Consider the following 23759-nt stretch of genomic DNA (forward strand, 5'->3'; position numbering starts at 1 on the left):
TCGCCACCTCACAAACCACACGTTGGTCCCCCCAAAACACGTACACATTTCTTTTTACATAATTGTCTTCCCTTTTAAATCTGTCCCGATTTCTTATAAAGGAGAGACCACCCGGACCCCCAAGAGATGATACTATGTCCAAAATACAGTTTGTTAATATTTATCACCTAGAACAATTACTGTTTAATAGAAAAGCGTTGAGAAATGTTAACCTTCTTCAGTCTCTTGCTATGCAGTACTTAGTGTGTGTAAAATCTGGAGCAGGTACTAAGTTTAATCTGTGATCATCTGAATTTTAAAAGTCGTCTTAAAACTGTGGAATTAAAAAAAGATCTTATACAAAAATCTGAAGTCCTGGGGCACCTGGGTGGTTTAGCCAATTAAATGTCTGACTCTTGATCGCGGCTGAGGTCATGATCTCACAGCTTGTGACTTTGAGCCTCACGTTGGGTCTGCACTGATAGCACGGAGCCTGCTTGTAAATCTCTCTCCCTCTTTTTCTGCCCCTCCCCCACTCACTCTCTTGCTCTTTCTTTCCAAATAAATAAATAAACGTCAAGAGAAATTTCAAGCCCATTGCTTGTGATATGCTAGAATTTTTCCCACCAGAATATCAATACAAAAAGTAAAACAAATTCTCCAGATGAACTGTCAATCTTTTCTTACTGTATTTTTTTTTCTTTCTGTAATACCATGGCAAGTTTTTTTTTCAATATATGAAATTTATTGTCAGATTGGTTTCCATACAACACCCAGTGCTCATCCCAAAATGTGCCCTCCTCAATACCCATCACCCACCCTCCCCTCCCTCCCACCCCCCATCAACCCTCAGTTTGTTCTCAGTTTTTAAGAGTTTCTTATGCTTTACCATGGCAAGTTTAAATAAAACTATATAAGCATTATATTGGTTATTCTTCTGAGTAGATAAATGTCTCTACTCCTTGAATCATAATGAAAGACTTAGGTGGAAAAGCACCTAAGGAATATTGTTAAATCCACGTATCGGGGCACCTGGGTGGCTCAGTCGGTTGGGCGGCCGACTTCGGCTCAGGTCATGATCTCGCGGTCCATGAGTTCGAGCCCCGCGTCGGGCTCTGTGCTGACAGCTCAGAGCCTAGAGCCTGTTTCAGATTCTGTGTCTCCCTCTCTCTGACCCTCCCCCGCTCATGCTCTGTCTCTCTCTGTCTCAAAAAAATAAATAAATGTTAAAAAAATTAAAAAAAAAATCCACGTATCGATTTCCAGCCAGGCCTATTCACTGCTGCGTGTTTCATCCAAACATTCACTCTATTTAACAACGACTGTACTCGATGTCATCTGAAACACCGGCCATGAGCGACTGGAAAAAAGAGATCGTTTCTTATTTGTCTTTTTAACTCCGTCGGTAGCCTGAAACCCTAGCACATAATAGTCACCTAATGGATGCTGATCAAATGGGCGATGTCCAAATTCACTTTCTGTTTAACTGGAATGAATCAGAATGTGTGTCTGGAAGAGAGTGAGTCCCCTAGTCTGTGGAGCAGGAAGGTTCAAACAACAAGGCCACTTACTTTGTTTTGCAGGGAATGCGTGTGTCATCCACTTTGCGACAGTACCCATACCTCGAGCCACCTTCATTCCTGCTGTAACACGATTTATCTGCAACGCTGGTCCCTGGAACCAGGCAGGGTCAGCAGGGACATGTTAGAAAAGAAAAGAGATAAGGCGTTCGATGCCACAGAGGGTTCGTGAAACGTCAAATTAATGAAATACATAGCATGAGAAGCACTGTTAGGGCATAATCCCATTGACCATTGTCAGAAATACAGGCTGCGATAATTTGTTACTAAGAAAGCTGGTTAGAATTTAAAATAATGTTTTAAATATTTATTTTTTGAACAATGGATAGCTACACATTTGGAAATATGGCTGACATGCTGAAGATTAAGAAAACTCCATCTAAATGTAAAGACTTAATTGGAGAGCTGCAATCATTACATTAACAACCCACAGGCAGACATTGGAATGCTCTCCTGGTAATACTTGCCAGGAGAAATACCATTTCTTACAACGTTTAGCCAAACTGCTTTGTGCACGCGCAACAATAAGCATCACGTATTTCATTTCTCATGTAATCTTTCTTAGAGCCCCATCAGATGAGCAACCGAATACAGTGGTTCAGGGTTCAGGAGCTAAATCGCAGCTGTGTGACCTTGGCCAAGTGCCTTAACCTCTGGGTTTATCTGTAACTCAACTCACTGTCCATGCCCTTCCTGAACAATGTCCAAGATGATAAAATGAGTTTTATCACCGTATTTTCTTAGTTGTTTGGTCTCAGTAACATTTACAGGCTCCTTGTTATTTAATAAAATATCTACACTGAGAAAAGTGAATAACTAGGCCTGGATAATAAGGAAAAGCAGATTCCTAATCCCAAGCTTCAGAGGTCTTGGTGCTAATGTTGTGGAAGTATGAATGATACTCCCGGTACCACGCTGCTTCCCAATTAACAACACACTTGTCCTTTCCCCAATGACTACATATTCTGCAGTATCATAGCTATAAAAATTGCATTGCATAAATATTATATAATTTATTTTCACTCATGCTTACTCTTGGACCTTGAGATGTTTCCCAATTACCCATTATAATTTTTGTAAAACGTGCTGGCTGAAAATCCTTCGTAAACAAATATTCCTGAATACGATTCCCGGGGAAAGGACTGCATTTTCTTTTTAGATTCTACATACATTTTTCCAATTCTTCCTGGAAAGACTGTGCTAACTCATGTTCTTACCAGACTATAAAACTGGGTGTTTTGTCACAGCTTCACTGAAACTGAGCATTAACTGTAGAAAAGCTTTGCCAATTTGACAAACGTGGAAGGAATCAACTTTTTGTTCCTGTTTCTTACTATATTTATGTCTCCTGACTCATTAATGTGTCAGTACTTCTACTTCTCGCTAGTGAGTTAAGATGATTTTAATGTTCTTTAGATGTTTGTACTTCTTTATGACAAATTGCCTATTAATGCCTGGGCCACATTTCTAATATTTGGAACGGCAACTGACTTACAGAAATGGTTTGATATTGAATAGTGATCTCGAGACCTCCTTCTATATATGCGATAGACTTTTCAAACTTTGAAAATTAACTTGAGATAAATTTGTGAGCCCTTATGAACGGCAAAATTTGGAATTTCATTGAGGCAACTCTGCTTCTCTGGTCTTTTATAAGGGCTGCCTTTGAATGTCTGATTTAAAAGATCTCTCCTATTCTAATATCAGATAAATGTGTTCCACATTGATTCAATAATTTTGAACATTGACTAAAGTCAGGCAATGTGTTAGGACCCCCTGGGAACACAGTTGTGAACAAAATACATAGTGTCTAGGTGCTGGGAAATTTACAGATTCGCAGGTGAGGCAGATAGTGAAGGGTCGGGCAAAAGGACCATGTAAAAGCATTTATTGCAGGGTTTTGTCCCCAGATACTAAAGGGGAAGCTCAGAGCTTCACCTCTGTGCTCAAGTTTTTCTTTCCCCAGGTTTCTGCTATCTACTGACGTCAGCCAAGGAAGCCATGTTTCTTTAACCCGCAAAACCATCCTTGTTTCCAAATCTGTGACTTAGCATTTGTGTCTAGCATTCGTGTCAGCCTGACCTGTGATCGGGAGGTTTGCTGAGGCCAGAATCCAGGGGTCAGCACACTTCCTGGGGCACCAGGGGTATCCAGCGTTCTCCTCAAACTGTGTCTCAGCCCACCCTTGCCTGATCCAAAGGGTTTTATTCAGGAATTTTTTTCTAAGTTCTAGTCCATGTATTTCTCAGGTTTCTTTCTTTCTTTTTCTTTTTCTCTTTGACCGGGTGTGTTGTAAATCAGCGATCGATGTTGCTTTCCTTTCTCTTGTTTTATGTATATTTTCAGGGATTATGAAAAGTTCCTGGCATGTGGCAGCCCTCATCAAGTGTTTTTAGGAAGACGTATTTCCCCTGTTTAAAAAATTCCTTCAGCCACTTAGGTAAGAATCTGGAAGTGTTGCAGAGGAGGGTATGAAAATTAAATATACATGCACAATGGACATCCTATGCAGAAAGTCCGGAGAACTGATATTTTTAAAATTGCCTTTCTGATCAATCTGTTGAGCACAATGGAAGTTTCGGTTTATAGTTTTGGAGATTAAGTTATGCTTTTATTTTTAATTTATTTTTATGGTGTAATCAGAGAATATGTCTTCTAAAATTCCAGTATGACGGACAAAACGGACATTTAAGAGATTTGGCTTTCCCAGATTGCTCCTCTGCATTCCCACAGCCTTCTTTTCTTTTCTTCCCCTTTCTTTGTACTCTGCCCATCTCCCGGCACACCGCTCCCCCCCCTCCACAGACTTCTAGGGGTGTACTCATCTGAGAAGGATCTTGATCAGGGTTTCCAGATAAAGCACAGGATACCCAGTGAAATTTGTTTTTCTTTTAAGTTTTTATTTAAATTCGAGCTAGTTAACATAGTTGCAATGTTAGTTTCGGGTGTGCAATATAGTGATTCAACGCTTTCATAGTCACCCAGTGCTCATCACAAGTGCCCTCCTTAATCTCTATCACCTCTATTACTCATGCCCCCCAACCCCCTCTGGGAACCATCAGTTTGCTCTCTTTAGCTACGAGTCTGTTTCTTGGTTCACCTCCCTCTTTTTTTTCCCTCTTTGTTTGTTCTGTTTCTTAAATTGCACATGTGAGTGTGCTTGCTAGAGCAGCACATATACTAATATTGGAACGATACAGAGATTCACATGGTCCCTGTGCAAAGAACACATGAATTCCACATGAGTGAAATCATATGGTATTTGTCGTTCTCTGACTTCTTTCACTTAGCATTATACTCTCTAGCTCCATTCATGTCATTGCAAATGCCAAGACTGCATTCTTTTTGATGGCTGAGTAAAATTCCATTGTGTGTATGGGGGGTACACACACACACACACCCCATATATATACATATATACCATATATATACACCGTATATATATATACACCATATATATACCACATCTTATATGTATATACCACATATATATGTGTATATATATATATACCACATCTGTAAGTATATATGTATATACTTATATGTATATATATCACATATGTGTGTGTGTGTGTATATCTGTGTATGCACACACATATACACACACACACACACCACATCTTATCCATTCATTACTTGAGAGACATTTGGACTGCTTCCATATCTTGGCTCTTGTAGATAATGCTGCTATACACATCAGGGTACACGATCCCCTTGAATTCGTCTTTTTGTACTCGTTGGGTAAACACCTAGTAGCGCAATTGCTGGATCATAGGGTAATTTGATTTTTAACTCTCTAAGGAACCTCCATACTGATTTCCAGAGTGGCTATACCAGTCTGCATTCCCACCAATAAGGCAAGAGTGTTCCCGTCTCTCCGTATCCTTTCCAGCACCTGTTGCTTCTTGTGTTGTTGATTTTAGCCATTCTGACACGTGTGAGGTGATATCTTATTATAAACTTTGATTTGTATTTCCCCGGTGATGAGTGATGTTGAGCATCTTTTCATGTCTCTGTTGTCATCTGGATGTCTTCTTTGGAAAAAAGTCTATTCATGTCTTCTACCCATGTTTTAATTGAATTATTCATTTTTTGGGTGTTGAGTTTTATAAGTTCTTTATGTATTTGGGATACTAACCCATTACTAGATATGTCTTTTACAAATATCTTCTCCCATTCCAGTGGTTGCCTTTTAGTTTTGTTGACTGTTTCCTTCTCTGGGCAGAAACGTTTTATTTTGATGAAGTCCCAATAGTTTATTTTTGCTTTTGTTTCTCTTGCCTCCAGAGACATATCTAGAAAGAAGCTGCTACAGCCAATGTCAAAGAGGTTGCTTCCTTTGTTCTCTTCTAGGATTTTTATGGTTTCAAGTCTCACATTTAGATTTTTAATTCATTTTGAAGTTACTTTTGTGTACGGTGTAAGAAAGTGGTCCAGTTTCATTCTTTTGCATGTTGCTGTCCGGTTCTCCCAACAACATTTGTTGAAGAGACTGTCTTTTTCCCACTGGATATTCTTTCCTGCTTTACTCATTAAATTTGAATTTCAGATAAACCAAGTTTTCTTAGTATAAGTCTACTTCAAATATTTCATGAGACATACTGATACTAAAAAACATTGTTAATCTGAAATTAAAATTTAACTGGGCCATCCTTATTTTTGTTTGCTGAATCTAGCAGTCCCCAAATTGACCATATGTCTTAAAAATGCACTTATCCCGGATTCTGAGCGGATGCACCATTTCCAAGAAAGAAGACTGGGACAGAAGACTACTTTGGCCATGATTAAACACTGTTGCCCGTTATAATACGATTTTTCCTTGCGTGTGCAGAGAGAGAGAGAGGCAGGAATGCCCGCAACATGGGGGTCTGCCCTCCTACCTGGTCCCCACAGCTCGGTGCACTGCTCCTGAAGAGTGGGGCACATCCCCATCAAACAGTAGCCCTTCCCATTTTGACAAGGGAAGCCGTTGATTCGGTATCTATCATCAGGGCAAACACCAGATTTGCCATCACACATTTCTGACAGGTCACACTCATCTTTTGCTGGCCTGCACACTGCACCAGGCTTTTTAAGCTGCAGGGAAATAAAAGTGAAGAGAAAGTTGTGTTGTTGTTGTTGTTGTTTTCTCCCCACCTGACTTACCCTGATATCTCAAATTGATGCGCATAATCTTTTCCTTTTGGCCTTTTTTTTGGGGGGCAAGGAGTTGCCTTTCGGTAAGATAGAATGATGCTTACATTTGCATTGTATAAACTAAAGACGTCTATCGTATCACTTCTGTTGGCTTTGCCCAATGGCCTGAGTCCTTAAGTCATCAATATTTCTGAATTTATAATGCAAGCACTATAGAAATATCAATGAGAAAAATACAGAAGAAAACCAAGCCTCATCTTAAATGCAAAGAAAGGATTTATCTTTTCCTTTACCGAATGCATCTTTGTCAAGATTTTCAAGATTTAAATGTGCAACTTCCGAGATGTATTGGTGAAGTGAACCTTCTGGAGAAAAGAAAATAAGTTTTTACAAGCACCAGATCAGCATGCTCTGAGACTTTCCCAGGCGTCATGTTTCCTAATCCTTAATTCCTTTCATTGTATGCTCAAATATTTCTTTTCAACTCACTTCTTCCTAAGAAATGATTTATTGTGGAGAAGAAATAACCAGATTAACATTTGATGTGTTAACTGCATCGCCATCTATTATTGCAAACTTTGGTCTTACTTCCTCAGAGAAATCTTAGTCAAACCAATTCTGCCATTTATGCAAATCTGAGGAGGGCCGTGTGGACACTGGAGGCATCTCTTTCCCTAGGTGAGGTGAGCAGGCATGCTCCCCTATCATCAGAAAACTTTCAAAATCTTTACCGTGATGATAGAATGGAATCCAAAATTTAATAAGAGCATACGACACCCTCCAAATTCAACCCCCACTGCTCCAGCCAGACTCGCTTTCTTACCAGCTGTCCCCTGAGCCACACTTATACTTCCTGTCCTATCTTTATTCTTTCCCTCAGTCTCCTCTTTTGGGGATTTTTTTTCTTTCTGTCTGCTATCTAAAATCTACACATTACTTTAAGACTAGCGACAGCCTCATTTTCCATGAAGCCCCCTCTGTCTTCTTCAGTGCACAACGCAGTCCTTCCTTTCTACGCAGGGTGGGAAGAACTTTAAATTTGGATTTGGAAGATACGGGTTTGAATCTTGGTTCTGCCAGGGGCTAGGTGCTGAAAATGGACTTCATCACTCTGAAAACCCAATTCCCTTTCTAATATCGCCTTTACAGAGCCATTATGAAAATTAAGTGAAAAGCTACACAAAGGGCATGTTTCTTTATAACGTCTACCTGGGCATTTAATCATGCATGGTATTTTCATATGTTTCAGGTATGTATGTCATTACCCTAAAGAAACAGCATGTTCTTTGAAGTCAAAGACTACTTTTTTTTTTTAATTTCCCACAATCTCTAACAAATAGCCCTTATTCAACGCTTGTTGAAAGCTACTTATGTTCTCAAGTTTTCTTCCTTTTGGTCTCTTTTCTTTCTTTCCTCTCCCTCTGATATTAAAAGAAACCAATCTCTCCCAAATACTACCCACAATCTGGTACGTTAAAACTCTACACATTCCTTCTAAGAACAGTTTTTGAGCATTTAAAATGCATGAAACTCTGTGCTAGGCGAGGATGAATCAGTCCCCTGCCCTTTGGAGTCAGTCTAACTAAGGAAAGAGACACATAAACAAATAATCATAATAGAGAATCCTATGCAACAATGGAATATAAAATTCTAAACTTGAACCTGAAAGGAAAGTCAATGAGCCCCACAGAGAAAAGGACACAGAATCCTTTATATCTGTTTTCCAAGACTTTCACCCTGAAGTGACTTCTAAGTTTCAAGATAGGGGAGATTCCACAAGATTTAAAATAAAAGCTTTGCCACCAAAAGAAATATGCAACCAATTATGATGTTTGGTGCAAGAAGGCCCTTCATCAGAAGCAGTGGCAGGTAGGAGTCCCCAGCTTTGGCTTTGGAACGGATAGTATTTGGAGTTTGCCAATTCAGTGGCCCTATTATCTTACACATTCTCTATTCTGAACCTCTATTCCCTCAAAAGCAAAATGAGATGATAATATCTAACTCAAAAGGTCGTTGGAGAATCGAATAGCCTGTATTTGTAAAGCACTCATATATAAATGGTAAGCAGCGTTACTTTATAGACAGAAAAACTCTGCTATTTTATTCAACATAATCTCGGAGATTTTTAATATAGAAAAATACACAGTATTTAATTATTAAAAGAGACTAAAGTAATAATCTTACCTGGCACTTTTCACAGCATTCTCCTGATGCACATTGAAAACTTGCTTTGATTTTACAAGTTTTAGCATCACAGCAAATGTTGGTACATTCCTAAGAAATACCAAAAATAAATACAAATGCTGGTTTGGGCCTCAAATTTTGCTCTCATTTCATATTTAAAAAAAAAATTTTAAATGTTTATTTATTTCTGAGACAGAGAGACACAGAGCATGAGTAGGGGAGGGGCAGAAAGAGAGGGAGACACAGAATCCGAAGCAGGCTCCAGGCTCTGAGCTGTCAGCACAGAGCCCGACGCAGGGCTCGAATTCACGAACCGCCAGATCATGACCTGAGCCGAACTCGGCCGCCCAACGGACTGAGCCACCCAGGCGTCCCTGCAAGTGATCTATTTTTAGTAAAATATGAATGAAAACAAAAGGAAAAGGAACAGTCTTTTAAAATAAAATTTATCGGGGCGCCTGGGTGGTTCAGTTGGTTAAGCGTCCAACTTTGGCTCAGGTCACGATCTCACAGTTTGTGGGTTCGAGCCCCGCATCGGGCTCTGTGCTGATGGCTCGGAGCCTGGAGCCTGCTTTGGATTCTATGTCTCCCTCTCTCTCTGCCCCTCCCCTGCTCGTGCTCTGTCTCTCTCTGTCTCAAAAATAAATAAAACATTTAAAAAACTAATAAAATAAAATTTATCTAAATAATTAAAAACATAATTAGTTGAACTCATGAACCTACCCAGCAGTAAATTTAATCTCCAGGGCAGACACTAAAAAGCTAAAAGTGTAGTTCTTTATCCAAGTTTGACACTTAACCAGCTCTGTGTTAAACAGTAGACTTTGTCTTGCTCTCCCCACCTTGCTTCTAGGAAATCAGGTACCTGCATGAGGTTTTGGGGAAATTCCTACCTCAGAAAGTTCCTCTTATAGCTGCTTAGTATCCCTAAGATATATTTAGAGTTACAACTTGTTAGGGTTAAAACTCTCGCCCTTCTTTCTTTTTTTTTTTTTTAATGCGTATTTATTTTTGAGACAGAGACAGAGCATGAATGGGGGAGGGTCAGAGAGAGAGGGAGACACAGAATCTGAAACAGGCTCCAGGCTCTGAGCTGTCAGCACAGAGCCTGACGCGGGGCTCGAACCCACGAACTGCGAGATCGTGACCTGAGCCGAAGTCGGACGCTTAGCCCTTGAGCCACCCAGGCGCCCCTACCCTTATTTCAAATATACACATCATCTTGGAAAGATTCTTCTTTCTCACAGAATGAATAAATTTTTGGTCATATTTTGAAGTTACTGAAAAGCTGACCCCTCGAGGGCTTGACGTGTTACTCATGTTAAGTTTTCACAAAATGGGGGCAAAGGTCCCATTCAGAACCCTGGCTGCCATATCAATAGGGTGGGATCAAGTCAGGACTCCTAACGATAAAAACTCTTCAGTCCCAAAGAGAAGAACTAAATCCCAGGGCAGGGTGGTTCTGGGATTGCTGACATAAACACCTGGGTCCACGTCTCGGCTCCTCCCTTCACCAGTTCTGTGACCTTGACCAAGCTATTTGCACTCTGAGCACTGTCACAGTGCTGTGCCTCAAGTAACCGCTCAAGAGGTCATAGGCACATAGGAGCCATTAAGTATGTCTGCCAGATGGGAGGGAAGAGAGTACAAAACTCAATTGTTGAATGTTCTTAAAAAAAAAGAAAAGAAAAAGAAATAGGGAGGAACCCCAAGATGGAAAGTAGGAAGTCTTTTAAGCAATGCATCATTCATTTTTAGAAAAGCCGGCCCGAACATATGCAAAATTATAGAAACACACAATTTCAGAGTGAGCCTGCGTAGTACAGGTTTATGGTTTATCTTCTTAACAATTGAAAAACACATTCGATCATTTTAGAAAGTACTTGGTTGGGGGCGCCTGGGTGGCTCAGCCAGATAAGTGTCTGACTCTTGACTTTGGCTCAGGTCTCACGAACTGGGAGATCGAGCCCCATTTCGGGCTCCTCACTGACAGGGCAGACAGAGCCTGCTTGGGATTCTCTCTATCCCTCTCTCTCTCCCCCTCCCCTGCTCACGCTCTTTCTCTCAAAATAAATAAATAAATAAACAGACATTATTTTAAAAAACCACAGAGAGTACTTGGTGGTACCTCGGGAGTCCCACAATCACAGTCTTCTCCCATTTCTACCAACTGGTTCCCACAGATTGGGGTGGATATGATATCTGTAGGCAATGGAACATTGAGGACGCAATTTGATAATTTATCTTCAAAGAACTTATCATAGCTGACACGGCTGCAGGAACTGAAGTCTGTAGGAATATAGAAGCTGTGAAGGCAAGGAAGAAGAGAGTGAAACACAGTCATGCTGAGCATGAAGGGAGCAATGTCACACATTGGGGATGATATACCCCAAACCTGCCCCAAAAGATGAAATCCAATCCAGTGCCCAATGGCTAAATCATGAGCTCATTTCTGTGCCTAAATTAGCCCTTCCGGATGGACACAAACACCTCCAACTTTTTTTTAAATTGTTTTTTAATGTTTATTTTTGAGATTGAGAGAGACAGAGCACGAGCGGGGGAGAGGCAGAGAGAGGGGGAGACACAGAATCTGAAGCAGGCTCCAGGCTCTGAGCTGTCGGCACAGAGCCTGACGCAGGGCTCGAACCCACAAACCGTGAGATTTTGACTTGAGCCTAAATCAAGAGTTGCACACTTAACCAACTAAGCCACACGCGCACCCCGGATGAATTACTTTTGATAGAATTTCTTCTTTTCACAAATAAAGATGAGGTTTAAAAATGCAGTAGTATCTGAGAGAGATAACATAAGATATGTAGCTGGCATGCTGCCATAATACAATTTTGTGGAACCCTAGGTTGAGTGAGCTGGGAAAGGGAAATACAAGAGAGGAAATACATATATGAAAGGGACTGTGGGATTTTTAAGGATAAAATTCCACGGTAAGTTTACTTAGGCAAGGCAGGAATGTATAATCTCTTTATCCTTCTGGGAGAACGTTCTTCTTCTTTTTTTAAAAAAATTTTTTTTAATCTTTATTTTTGAGAGAGAGCAAGAGTGTGCGCAGGGGAGGAGCAGAGAGAGAGGAAGACACAGAATCTGAAGCAGGCTCCCGGCTCTGAGCTGTCAGCACAGAGCCCAATGAGGGGCTCAAACTCACAAACCGTCAGATCATGACCTGAGCCGCAGTTGGACGCTCAACCGATGAGCCACCCAGGGTCCTTGCGAACATTCTTCTTTAATTAGATTTTTCTCCCAGAACTTTCTCCCTACCACTACCCAATCTGAATTTATTGAAAATGTGATAAATACCAATTATTTTCCGAAACCAGATCTGGTGTAGATAATCTGAAGTTAAAAATGTCAAGTCACCCCAACAGCAAAGACACAATATGTTTAAATGATGTCTTTAGTTAATGAAAAAAAATGCACAGATGAGGGGGAAGGCGGTTTGGTGTAGATATTCATTCATGATTATGCTATTTGATATTCAAAAGCTTGAATGTGTTGCCAAAGATGACATAAAAGAACAGCACAGTCCAGAGTGAACCAAAAACAGGGATATGAACGCATCTTTCCAAGAAAGCCTCACCTTAGTGCTCTGTCCATCACACATATTGTAGAAGGGCACTTGCAAACATAGGAGTCATGAAACATTCCAAAGTTATGGCCCATTTCATGGGCCATCGTTCCTGCTACTCTAAGCACGTTTTCACTGTGGTCCTAAGGGCAAGAACAGGGAAAACAGACCTCTGGTTTTTAAAATAAATTATCACTCAGGGTATAATTAAATAGTTCCACTAAGTGGGCTAGATCGAACGGTTTCAGCTTCAGATTTTTCACTAATCACCATCTCTCTTTCCCTCCCCACCTTTTCCTCTCCCCTCCTGCCTCTGTCTGTCTCTATTTCTGTTTGTCTGTTTCTCTCTCTCTCTCTCTCTCTCTCACACACACACACACACACACACACACACACACACAACTTTGGTACTGAATGCCCATTACAGGGCACACTGCTTTCTCTTTATTCTTGTAAATGGGGAATATTTTTAATGAGAAACATTTTTGTGCTTTCCTGCCATGAGAGACAGTGGCAAAAGGTCTTCAAAAATGATAAGGAATCAGAATTGCTTAAAACTGATCTACCTCCCTCCCCTCGGCTTGTTTTTCAATGCCTTCTAATTGACTGAAGGTCTTGGATGTGTTTAGCTAATAGGGATCCAAAAGTGTTTGTTAACCTAGGACTTTAGTACCGTTGGTATCTCTCTCAGTTCTGTTACTGCCAAGCTAGACCTCAGTCAGTTCTAGACTTGCCCCATGGTATGAAGTCCAGCCCGTAGCCAACTTCATTACCAGATGATTTCTGATTAGAAGTGTTGGACTGGGGGCTCCAGGTTTTTCAAGAGCAATAACACAACACTAGAGAATCACTGAAGGTTGTTAATTTCCCACAGGGGAGACAGGAATCTGCCAATGACACCCACGCACAGACGCCTGATTTCCTTATCTACTTCATGTCAAAGAACCAAATAAAGGGATCCAGAAGGCGCAGTACAAGGCTGGCAAACGAGGAACACCTGTGTAAGATGGGAAGTTCATATTTACAATTCACGATATTGTATCGTCCTGTCAAGAAGAACCAGTAAAGCTTGCTATTTTAGTAAGATGGAGTTACTCAAACGGGGACAAAAACAAACCAAAAAAAAAATTGGAAAAAATGTAAATGTGTTTAGACTTTCCAGATTGCCTTATTTGAGGTCCCTTTAAATGCATGGTGTCTTCCTTTAATTCATTATTCACATAACTGAAATGTTTCTTTCCTTTGGAGTGACCTCTATTCTCTCTTCCCCCTATCCACCCTTTGAAGTTTATTTTCAAGCAACTTTTCCTGACCACGTGAATCTTCATCAGTAATTCTCTCCTCTGGATTCCTACTGCAGTTTTCAATTCTATCATCATATATTTTAAGTATTGCTTTAAGTAGTGCGATTCCGCTTCCGACTTTATGGTAAACTCTTTCAGGTTAGAAAGTACATATTTTATTTCCTCTGTTCATCTTACAAAGCTTGTCACAAACCCAGACTTATAGGATATATTATACACACACACACACACACACACACATATATATAATAATATATAATATATATATATATTCCACTTCCACCTAGGATGTACAAAGCTGAAGAAAGCATTATTCTTGTACTAAAAACAAGGACTAGCCAGATAATGATAATTTTCCTTGACTCTATCAGTCAGTTGTGGTTGCAGAACATCCACAGAACCTGAAAACTAAAAATAGGCCCTCCCAAGGACAGACGGAACTGGCTTGTCTCTAGCAAAGTGTAGAGGAGGAGATGCCAGGGATCCTACAAGTGGGGAAGTTAATTCACTTAACTTCTTAAGTGAATTGTTAAAGGCCTGGGACAGGCCAGTGCCGGAGTATAGAATCCGCGGGACCTCGGAAACAAGGGTGCTTTGCATACACTTAGAGACTCTTCTCCAAGGACCTCCTCTAGGAGCTCAGGGCACACTTTGGGAGCCAGGTAGTAGAACAGAAAGAACTTGTCTTGGTGGAGTAGTCCAGAAGGAGTAAAGTAGCAACTGCTGCAAGAAAAGAGCCTGAAGCCATATCCAGACCCTTCTCCTTTAAGGAATAGAAACCTAAAGCCACTGGGGAAAGAAATAGTAATCTCTGACAACCTAGGGTAGAACGGAAGACCCAACATGGTTAAGGGATGGGTTTAAACACACACACACACACACACACACACACACACACACACACACACACATCCTCTACTCCTGAAACAAAAAGACAAAAATCCTGAGCCCAGGATCCTATAGTAATATTCATCGAGATTTTCTCCTACTGAGGGATGGTCAGAAAACTCTTCCTCAAAAGATCTACAAAAAATAGAAAGCAGAATTTTGCTGCTGTGGGAAGGATGGAAAGAATCCCTAAGAAAGCTTTGCTTCTGACACCCAGGACCTGCCTAAGACCAAAACCAGACAAAGGCAAAGGAGAACCCCCCCCCCCACCTCTGTTCCTTACCACCACATTGTAGAAGTCTGGGGAGAGCATCACTTCCAAACTTACAATCAATAAAAACACTGGACCATCAATTCACAATTTTCTAGAACTCATCCAGAGCTGAGGCCACAAGGCAACAAACAAAATGAAATCTAAGGAAAGGTAGGCTGGCAGCTACAGGGAAAGTCGGGACATGAATATTTGTTTACCTGGAAGAGACGCTACCAGGTTCCAGCAATAACTCGTATAAAATAATCTTAAGGGGCGCCTGGGTGGCTTGGTCGGTTAAGCGTCTGACTTCGGCTCAGGTCATGATCTCACGGTCCGTGAGTTCGAGCCCCGCGTCAGGCTCTGTGCTGACAGCTCAGAGCCTGGAGCCTGTTTCAGATTCTGTGTCTCCCTCTCTCTCTGCTCCTCCCCTGTTCATGCTCTGTCTCTCTCTGTCTCAAAAATAAATAAACGTTAAAAAAATTTAAAAAATAAAATAAAATAAAATAAAATAATCTTAAAACCCATATAGTTAGAGTGTGTGTGGTACAGCAAGAAAATACACCAAATGTGGGAGCTTCAGACATAGGGGAATTCTCACCTACTCATGGGTTTTTCTCCACACAGACCTCACCACGTGAAAGCTCTGAGAAAGCCTCCCTCCTAGTGTGGGCCTGGGGGAGGGGAACAGGAGCATGAAAAGGCATGAAATCACTCGAAGATCATTCTCCTCTCTCTGCATGGAGCAAACGTGACAAGGTCCAGGGTGAAATGAACGTGTCACTCGCCTCATTCTAATTCTAGCCCTGAACCAAGGGCTTAAGCTTCTGAGAGAAAGAGCAACAAATCCTGTCACCCAGGGCACTGGTAAAGTCTCAATACAACTATAAAAAAGGAAAATAAAATACATGGAAAGCTTCTACCCCTGGAAGGAAGGAGAAGGAAGGGCAGGAATACATATTGGGCTCTGTCCATTAGAGGTCTCTACCTCTGGCAGTGGAGCAGGAGCACTCAAAGGACCTACCCCTGACACTATAGGACACAGGACCTACCAAAGACTGAGGTTTAGTAAAGCGAAAGAAAATGCCCTCTGCCCACCAAAATTCTAACGATCATCCAGTAACAAGTAACAACCACCTACCGAAGGGAGAGAGTCTGCAGCATAAAGAAACTCTCTGGGGGATCCAGTAAAGACCTAAAAATGAGTATGAAGCACACACTGAGAAAAACCCTCTGGAAAACCAGCCTTCACCCTAAACATAAAATAATGTGAGAGGAATTTAAAGCCTGTGATGGACTGAGGCTAGTCATAGCAACAACAACAAAATCCCCAATCCAACTGAACTCCTGCTAGATTGATTCAAACCTTACTCAAGAGGCCTAGAGGGAGGAAAGAAGTGATGATTTCCAGGCAAGGAAAAAATACACACGCACGCACACACGCACACACACACACACACACACCCCTCAGATAATGCCTTTCACAAGATGTCTGACTTTCAACAAAAAATAATAAGGCATCCAAAAAAAAAAAAAAGAACAAAATAAAGAAAAAGGCCTACTTGCCAATGAACATATCCAGACTCATATCTGACACAGATGTTAGAACTATCAGATGATACTTTAGAATAACTACGATTAATATGGTAAAAGCTCCAGTGGAAAAGATGAATAGCACACAAGTCTGGATGACAAATTTCAACAGACCTGGACACCATAAGAAAGAATCAAATGGAAATGCTAGAAATGAAAAAGACAGTAACTGAAACGAACGATATCTGCAACAGGCTTAACAGTAGATTTGGAATAGCTGAGAAAATAATTACTTGACTTAACAGTTCAACAAAAATTACCCAAGTGAAAACACATAGTGCAAAAAGGATAAAAAAGAAAACAAACAGAAAAACAGAGCATATAAGTGTTGAGGGGCAATATAGAATGGTCATAGATATAGGAATTTGTATCCCTGGAAGAAAAAAAGGAAGAGAATAAAATAGAAGAAATATTTGATGAAGTAACGGCCCAGAATTTTCCATAATTAATCACAGATACAGCCCCAAGACCAAGAAGCTCAAGGAACACTAAGTGTGATATATTACCCATTTCTCCCAAAGTCCACTTAGTTATACCATAATTGTGATCGAACTAAAGAAAATTAAAAAGAAAGGGAAAATCTTGAAGTAGAAAACAAAAAGATACATTTCAGAGCAACAAAGATAAAGTTTACTGCGGACTTCTCATCAGGAACTCTATAATCCAGCAGACAGTGAAGTGAAATTATTAGAAGTATTGAAAGAAAAAACATTATTAAGCCAGGATGATAAACTCAATGAAAATGTATACAAAAAAGAAAGAGAGATAAAGTCATCTGAAAGCAACTAAAAAATTCATCCACACCACACCTGTGTTACGGGAAATATTTTCAAAGAATCTTTGGGAGGAAATAAAAAATATCATACCAGATAGAAACTCTGCAAAGAAACGGAGAGGGTTGAGAATGAAATAGAGGTGAGTTAGATAAAGCTAAGATAAACATAATATTATTTTTATTTTCTTTTATTATGTTTAAACGTTTATTTATTTATTTTGAGAGAGAGAGGTCAGAGAGGGGCCAGAAAGAGAGAGAAAGAGAGAATCCCAAGCAGGCTCCATGCTGTCAACACAGAGCCCAACACAGGGTTCAACTTACAAACCATAAGGACATGACTTGAGCCTGAATCAAGAGTTGGGTTCTTAACCAACTGAGTCACATAGGTGCCTCAATTTTTTTCTTACTTTAAACTGTGCTGAAAGATGACTGTCTAAGAAAAATTAGTAACAATATATTGTGTATTTATAGCGTATGTAAAGTTAAACAAATGATAAAAATAGCACAAAACTGGAAGGGAGTAATTAGAGGTGTACTTTTGTAACATCCTTATATTACAAGTGATGCAGCCCAGTATTATTTCAACGTAAAACAAACAGAGGTATATAATAAACCAGGGCAACCATTAAAAAGAAACAAACAAAGGTAACAGTGAAATGCTAATAATGGAGATAAAAGAAATTATTTTTTAAAATCCTCAATCCTAAAGAAAGCATAAAAAATAGACCAGATGGAATAGAAAACATCTAGAAAAAAAATTGAAGCTTTTAGTTCAATATCAATAATTATATTACATATAAGTGATTTAAATATATGAAATAAAAGACAGAGATTGCAGAGTAATACTCCATTGTATTACTATTATACATTATATTATATAATGTATTACATTAATACATTAATGCATTAATATATATTGTATTACACTATATATATATATATATATATATATATATATATATATATATATATACATACACCACATTTTCTTTATCCATTCATGCAGCGATGGACATTTGGGCTCTTTCCATACTTTGGCTATTGTTGATAGTGGATGTAAATTTTTAAAAAATAAAAAATAAAATTAAAAAAAAAAGACAGAGATTGTCAGGTTAGATAAAAAGTAAAACTCAACTATATGCCAGAAACTTTTAAATGTAGAGAAAAATATATGCTAAAAGTAAAAGTAAGGAAAAAGTTGCATCAAGCAAACTTTAGCCACAAAATGTTGGAGTAACTCTAATGATATCAGACAAAATAGACTTCAGAACAGGAATATGTCAGGAAAAAAGAGGAACATGAAACAATAATGGATTAATTCTCCAAAAAGACATGACAACTGTTTTTGTGTATTTGCTTAACCATAGAGCTTCAGAATACGTGAAGTGAAAATTTGTAGAATTGAAAGAAGAAATAGACAAATCTACAATTATACTTGGATACTTAACCACTCTCTATAAACTATTCAAAAGAACTGAACACTGTAAGTTAACTTGACATGGTTGCCGGTTATAGAATGCTCCATTCAGTAACAGCAGAAGGTATTCTTTTTCAAGATCATATGCAGTATTGACCAAGAACAAACCTCAAAAAATTTAAAAATATTAACATTCTATGAGGTATGCTCCAGATTATTAGGAACTGAATTGTGCCCACCCCCCCCCCCACACACTCCAATTCGTATATCAAAATCTTAACCCCCAACATGACCATATTTGGAGATCGGGCCTCTAAGGTTAAATGAGAATATAAGTTAGGATGGGGCCCTAATCCAACATGACTGAAGAGGAAGGGATGTGTGCAAAGAGGAAAGGTCATGTGAGGGCACAGCAAGAAGGTAGTCATCTGCAAACCAATGCGGGAGACCTCCGGAGAAACCAAACTTACCAATACCTGGATATTGGATTTTTAGCCTCCAGAACTCTGAGAAAATACATTTCTGTTGTTTTAGCCATACAGTCTGGGGTATTTTGTTATGGAAGCCCTAGCAAATGAATACTCAGATCATAATATAATGAAACTAAAAGAAAATCATAATAGAAATCATTATAGTATACTTCTAAATAATACATTAGTCAAAAAGGAGATCCAAAAAGGAATTAGAAAATATTTTTAACTGAAAATATTTTAACTGAAAATAAAAACACACATATCCAAATATCACAGATGCAGTCAAGCAGTGCATGGTAGGGAATTTATGCATTAAATGTTCATATTTGAAAAAGAGAGAAGCCTCAAATGAATAATCTAAAAATGTTCCTTAAGTAATAGAAAAGAATAGCAAATTAATGCAGAGAAAGCAAAAGAAATTCAATAATCAAGAGCAGAAATCAATGAAACTGAAGGCAAGGAAACCGTAGAGAATGTCGATAAAGCAAAAGCTCTTTCTCTGAAATCAATAAAATTAATAAGTCCTTAGTAAGATCATAAGAAAAAGACATAAATTGCTAATATCATCTGAGAAAAGATAAATAACCTGAACACTTCTGTTATCTATGGAAGAAATTGTATTCATAGTTAAAAACATAAAGAAATGCCAGACCCATATAGTTTTACTGATGAATTGTACCAAATATTTTAGGAAGGAGTAATACCAATCTTACTAAAACATTCCATAAATTTGAAACGTTGGGAACACATCATTTTATGTGGCCAGATTTACCCGATATTTGTTCTAATAACACAACATGAAAAACACATAACAGGAAAAGACAACTACACACTAGTATCCCTCAGGATTAAACAGACTATAGAAATCCTCAAGATATGTTAGTGTGTTGAATCCAGCAATATATAAAAAAGATAATACGTTATGGCAATGATGTGTTTATATTTGATATGCAAGACTGTTTCAACATTTGAAGTTCAATCCATGTTATTTGCCATAGCAACAAAAAAACCCTTCATGATTCAGAAAAAAAGAGCATTTGACAGACTTGAACTGCAGAACCAACTATTTATCTTCAAACAAACCTGAACAATGCCAACAGAATGATAAGGAGAGCACATTGTAGACATGAAGGCAAGGCCCACGGTTGTTCCAGAAAGTTCTGTTGCTCTGAAAGAAAGAAAATAATTGATATAACAACTTATGATTCTAAATGATATTTTCTATAGACAACTCATCCAGGACTCTAAATGGTTAACAGAGAAACTCACATTGTAAATAATAACTCTTAAATATTTCCTTCAGTTTTTGAATTTGCATTAGGCATTTTTTTAATGTGCAATGGTTGTCATATCAACTAAATATAAGCACCCGGATATAATCACCGGATATAATCATTTTTAATATTTTATATCTCAAAAAAATTTTTAAAAATATTTTATATCTCTCATTCATTATTTTATATTTTTTGTTGTGGAATTCATCTCTTGCCAGGAAGTAAATAAACAGGAATGTTTTTGTCCATATATATATATATATATATATATATATATATAATTTGAATATTAATATTTTCACATATGCTTTGTTTTAATTTATGTTTTTCTCTCATATATTTTTATATCATTTACTTTTGTTCACTTTTAGCACTGTTTTAAGCTATAGTGGGATTTGGAATTTGGGCCCATTCTGAATGTATTTGCGTTACGAAGCATTTATGTTATTGAGATATTTGTTAAAAGGAATTTGAGCCACTTACATTTATTTGCATAGACTATTGGTTTGGTTTTAGTAATGTTAATTTCTTTTTTTAGTCTTCTTCATTTTTTTTCTTTCCATTTGCAATGATTCCATGTGCTGCCTTTGTTATTATTCTGTGATCTGATCAAGATCCTGACCCTGGGTTGCCTCTAGTAATTTTCAAAGAATGCATTACTTAAAAAATGCCCTTAGTAGATGCATTTACATAAAAAGTTGAACTTATATTTTCCCACTTATCATAATCAAGAATGGAGAGTACTGATTTTGCCATGCAGAATAAGGAAAATTAGAGAACTTCGTCCCACTTTATACTTCCTTTGGGCAATTTTCAGATATCTGTTGTTTTGAAATGATATTTTGCATTATACCTGATATTTTAAAGATTTGCAGTATTGATATCCTCTTTAAAAATTATGTTATAAAATTACTTATACTTCACTGGGTGTTGTATGGAAACCTATTTGACAATAAACTTCATATTAAAAAAATTACTTATACTTAAGTCTGCATTTGTGTGGGTTCAATTCTCACTACCAGCTCATTTATAATAAATAAATCTTCCCCCGTTATGGAGTTAGCTATTTACTCTTTTTTAGTGGATAGATTATAGCTGTACCACAAAGTTCTTACCTTGTTATGCCTAGGTATAGACACAACCTTTTGTTAATTTATTACGCAATTTTTTTTCTTTTTAAAAAAATTTTTTTAATGTTTATTCATTTTTGAAAGACAGAGAGAGACAGAGCACAAGCAGGGGTGGGGCAGAGACAGGGGGAGGACACAGAATCTGAAACAGGCTCCAGGCTCTGAGCGGTCAGCACAGAGACCGATGCGGGGGTTGAACCCACGAACCGTGAGATCATGACCTGAGCCGAAGTGGGACGCTTAACCGACTGAGCCACCCAGGCGCCCCGATTAGGTAAATTTTTGAATGAAAGTGCAATTATTTCTTTCCACCATATCTTTTTAGTACTTTTATCCTGTTTATTCCAGTCTAGACAGGAAATCTCTTTCTGTTGGCTTGTCATTTTTTATCTATGCATTTGCCATCTTGTCTGTGATTTTTATCTCTCTACCCTGTTGGTTCAAAGTATGGGAGTTTACTATAATTTGAGCATGGCCCTGGAGGCAGTCTGGTAAGAGTTGAATTACCTTACTACTTATGAGCTGTGAGTCCTTGAAAAAAAATACTAACTTTCTCCAAACAAAATGAGCTCACCCTGCGGTGAACCCTTGACAATTTAAGGAACTCACCTTTCAAAATTAAGGAGCTATGGCAGCTATTCTTCAGATATAACCCCCAATGAGCTAGGCTTGCAGTATTCCTATCCTGTGTAGTACCTTCCCTTGAATATGGGTAGATCTACGACTTGCTCTTGACCAACAGAATATACCAGAAGTGACGCTATAATTTCTGAGGTATGCTCATGAAAAGACTTGAGGCTTTCTCTTGGTCTTCTTACAATGCTTCTTCTGGGTGAAAACTGATCACCTTGTAAGATGTCCAGACCCCTGAGGCTGCCATGCTGGAGGCAGTCCAAGTTAGCCACTTGAAAGTTATATAGACAGAGATGAGCAACCAGCCCCTGTGCTCCAGCCTTACCAGGCAAGGAACCAGACACACAAGTCAAGAAGACTTATTTTAAGTCAGGGAGTTGTGGGTTGATGTGTCATGTGTAGTAAATAACCAATTCAGAATATTAATTAATTCTGACAGGGCCTAGTCCTCTTATGTGCTATGACACCTACTGTTTTCTTAGGAAGTAACACTTGAATAATTTTCAATTATTCATTGCTGTTTCCTTCCATCTGATTCCAGCTGCAAACTATTCCAGGCATATTCATATGCCTCAAAAGAAATTTCTCGATTTCTTTTGAGGCATATGCTCAGCGGTTTTGTGTTAATTTATAGTCACTAGATTTATTTCTCCTCCTTGCCCCTGTTTTTGATTAGTCACTTCAGCAGGATGGTAGAGAGGTGTGGGATTAGAATATGAGGGGCGCCTGGGTGGCTCGGTCAGTGAAGCGTCGGACTTCGGCTCAGGTCACGATCTCGCGGTCAGTGGGTTCAAGCCCCGCGTTGGGCTCTGTGCCGACAGCTCAGAGCCTGGAGCCTGTTTCCGATTCTGTGTCTCCCTCTCTCTCTGCCCCTCCCCTGTTCATGCTCTGTCTCTCTCTGTCTCAAAAATAAATAAACATTAAAAAAAATTAAAAAAAAAAAAGAATATGATACGCAGTTTTCTTTATATCCTAGAAGTTTGTCCTCACTAATACTTAAAGCTAGTCAGGACTTTTAAAACACTGAATTGAAACTTCTCTTGCCATTATCTAAACCTGTCTTTCCTTTCTGTATACCCAATCAAAACAGACTTCTGATGAATCATTTTTAAATTGTTAGCTTTTCTTTAAAAAAGAAAAAAAGAAACACTTAGAACAAAAGTTAGGGCATATTCAACATAAGATTCGATCTAATACTTTTTAAACTTTTATCCCCTTTGTGTAAGCCACTTCTTCTTACCCTATACCCCAAGAAACCACCTGCTTTGCCAAGGCTTTGGAAACTTTCTACGCTAAATACCATTTAACACACAAAAGGGAAAAACTCTACATACGTGATTAACTGAGCGATATCATGACGTTTTCTTCTTGGGAGGACACTTCCCCTCCATTTAGAAAAGTTTTCCAAGGTGAAGCTTGCATTTGGGGTTATCTTTATTTTATCCTTGTCATTCCAGATTTCCATACCGACTAAGGCCACATGAGTATTTAGCTTTTTATAAAGCTGTCCAAAGAGAATACATGTCAAAGGAATGACATAGGTGGTAATGATATCTTTCAATA

At 38.7% G+C, this 23759-nt stretch overlaps 1 protein-coding gene and 1 non-coding gene across 2 annotated transcripts in view; one reads left to right on the forward strand and one right to left on the reverse strand.

The window, feature by feature from the left end:
* The window catches only part of ADAM28 (ADAM metallopeptidase domain 28), a 74271-nt gene that overhangs the window by 23037 nt on the left and 27475 nt on the right, over nt 1–23759 (reverse strand). Inside the window, 7 exon segments of the mRNA XM_042934541.1 lie at nt 1551–1653; nt 6440–6635; nt 8880–8969; nt 11008–11185; nt 12472–12602; nt 20243–20327; nt 23531–23700. Coding sequence (XP_042790475.1) covers nt 1551–1653; nt 6440–6635; nt 8880–8969; nt 11008–11185; nt 12472–12602; nt 20243–20327; nt 23531–23700 — 953 coding nt within the window.
* Nucleotides 4716–4820, forward strand: LOC122218826. The gene has a single exon (XR_006202139.1). It is a non-coding gene; the product is annotated as a U6 spliceosomal RNA (small nuclear RNA).

Source organism: Panthera leo, chromosome B1 (genome assembly GCF_018350215.1).
Source record: "Panthera leo isolate Ple1 chromosome B1, P.leo_Ple1_pat1.1, whole genome shotgun sequence".
In the NCBI taxonomy this organism is placed as follows: Eukaryota; Metazoa; Chordata; class Mammalia; order Carnivora; family Felidae; genus Panthera; species Panthera leo.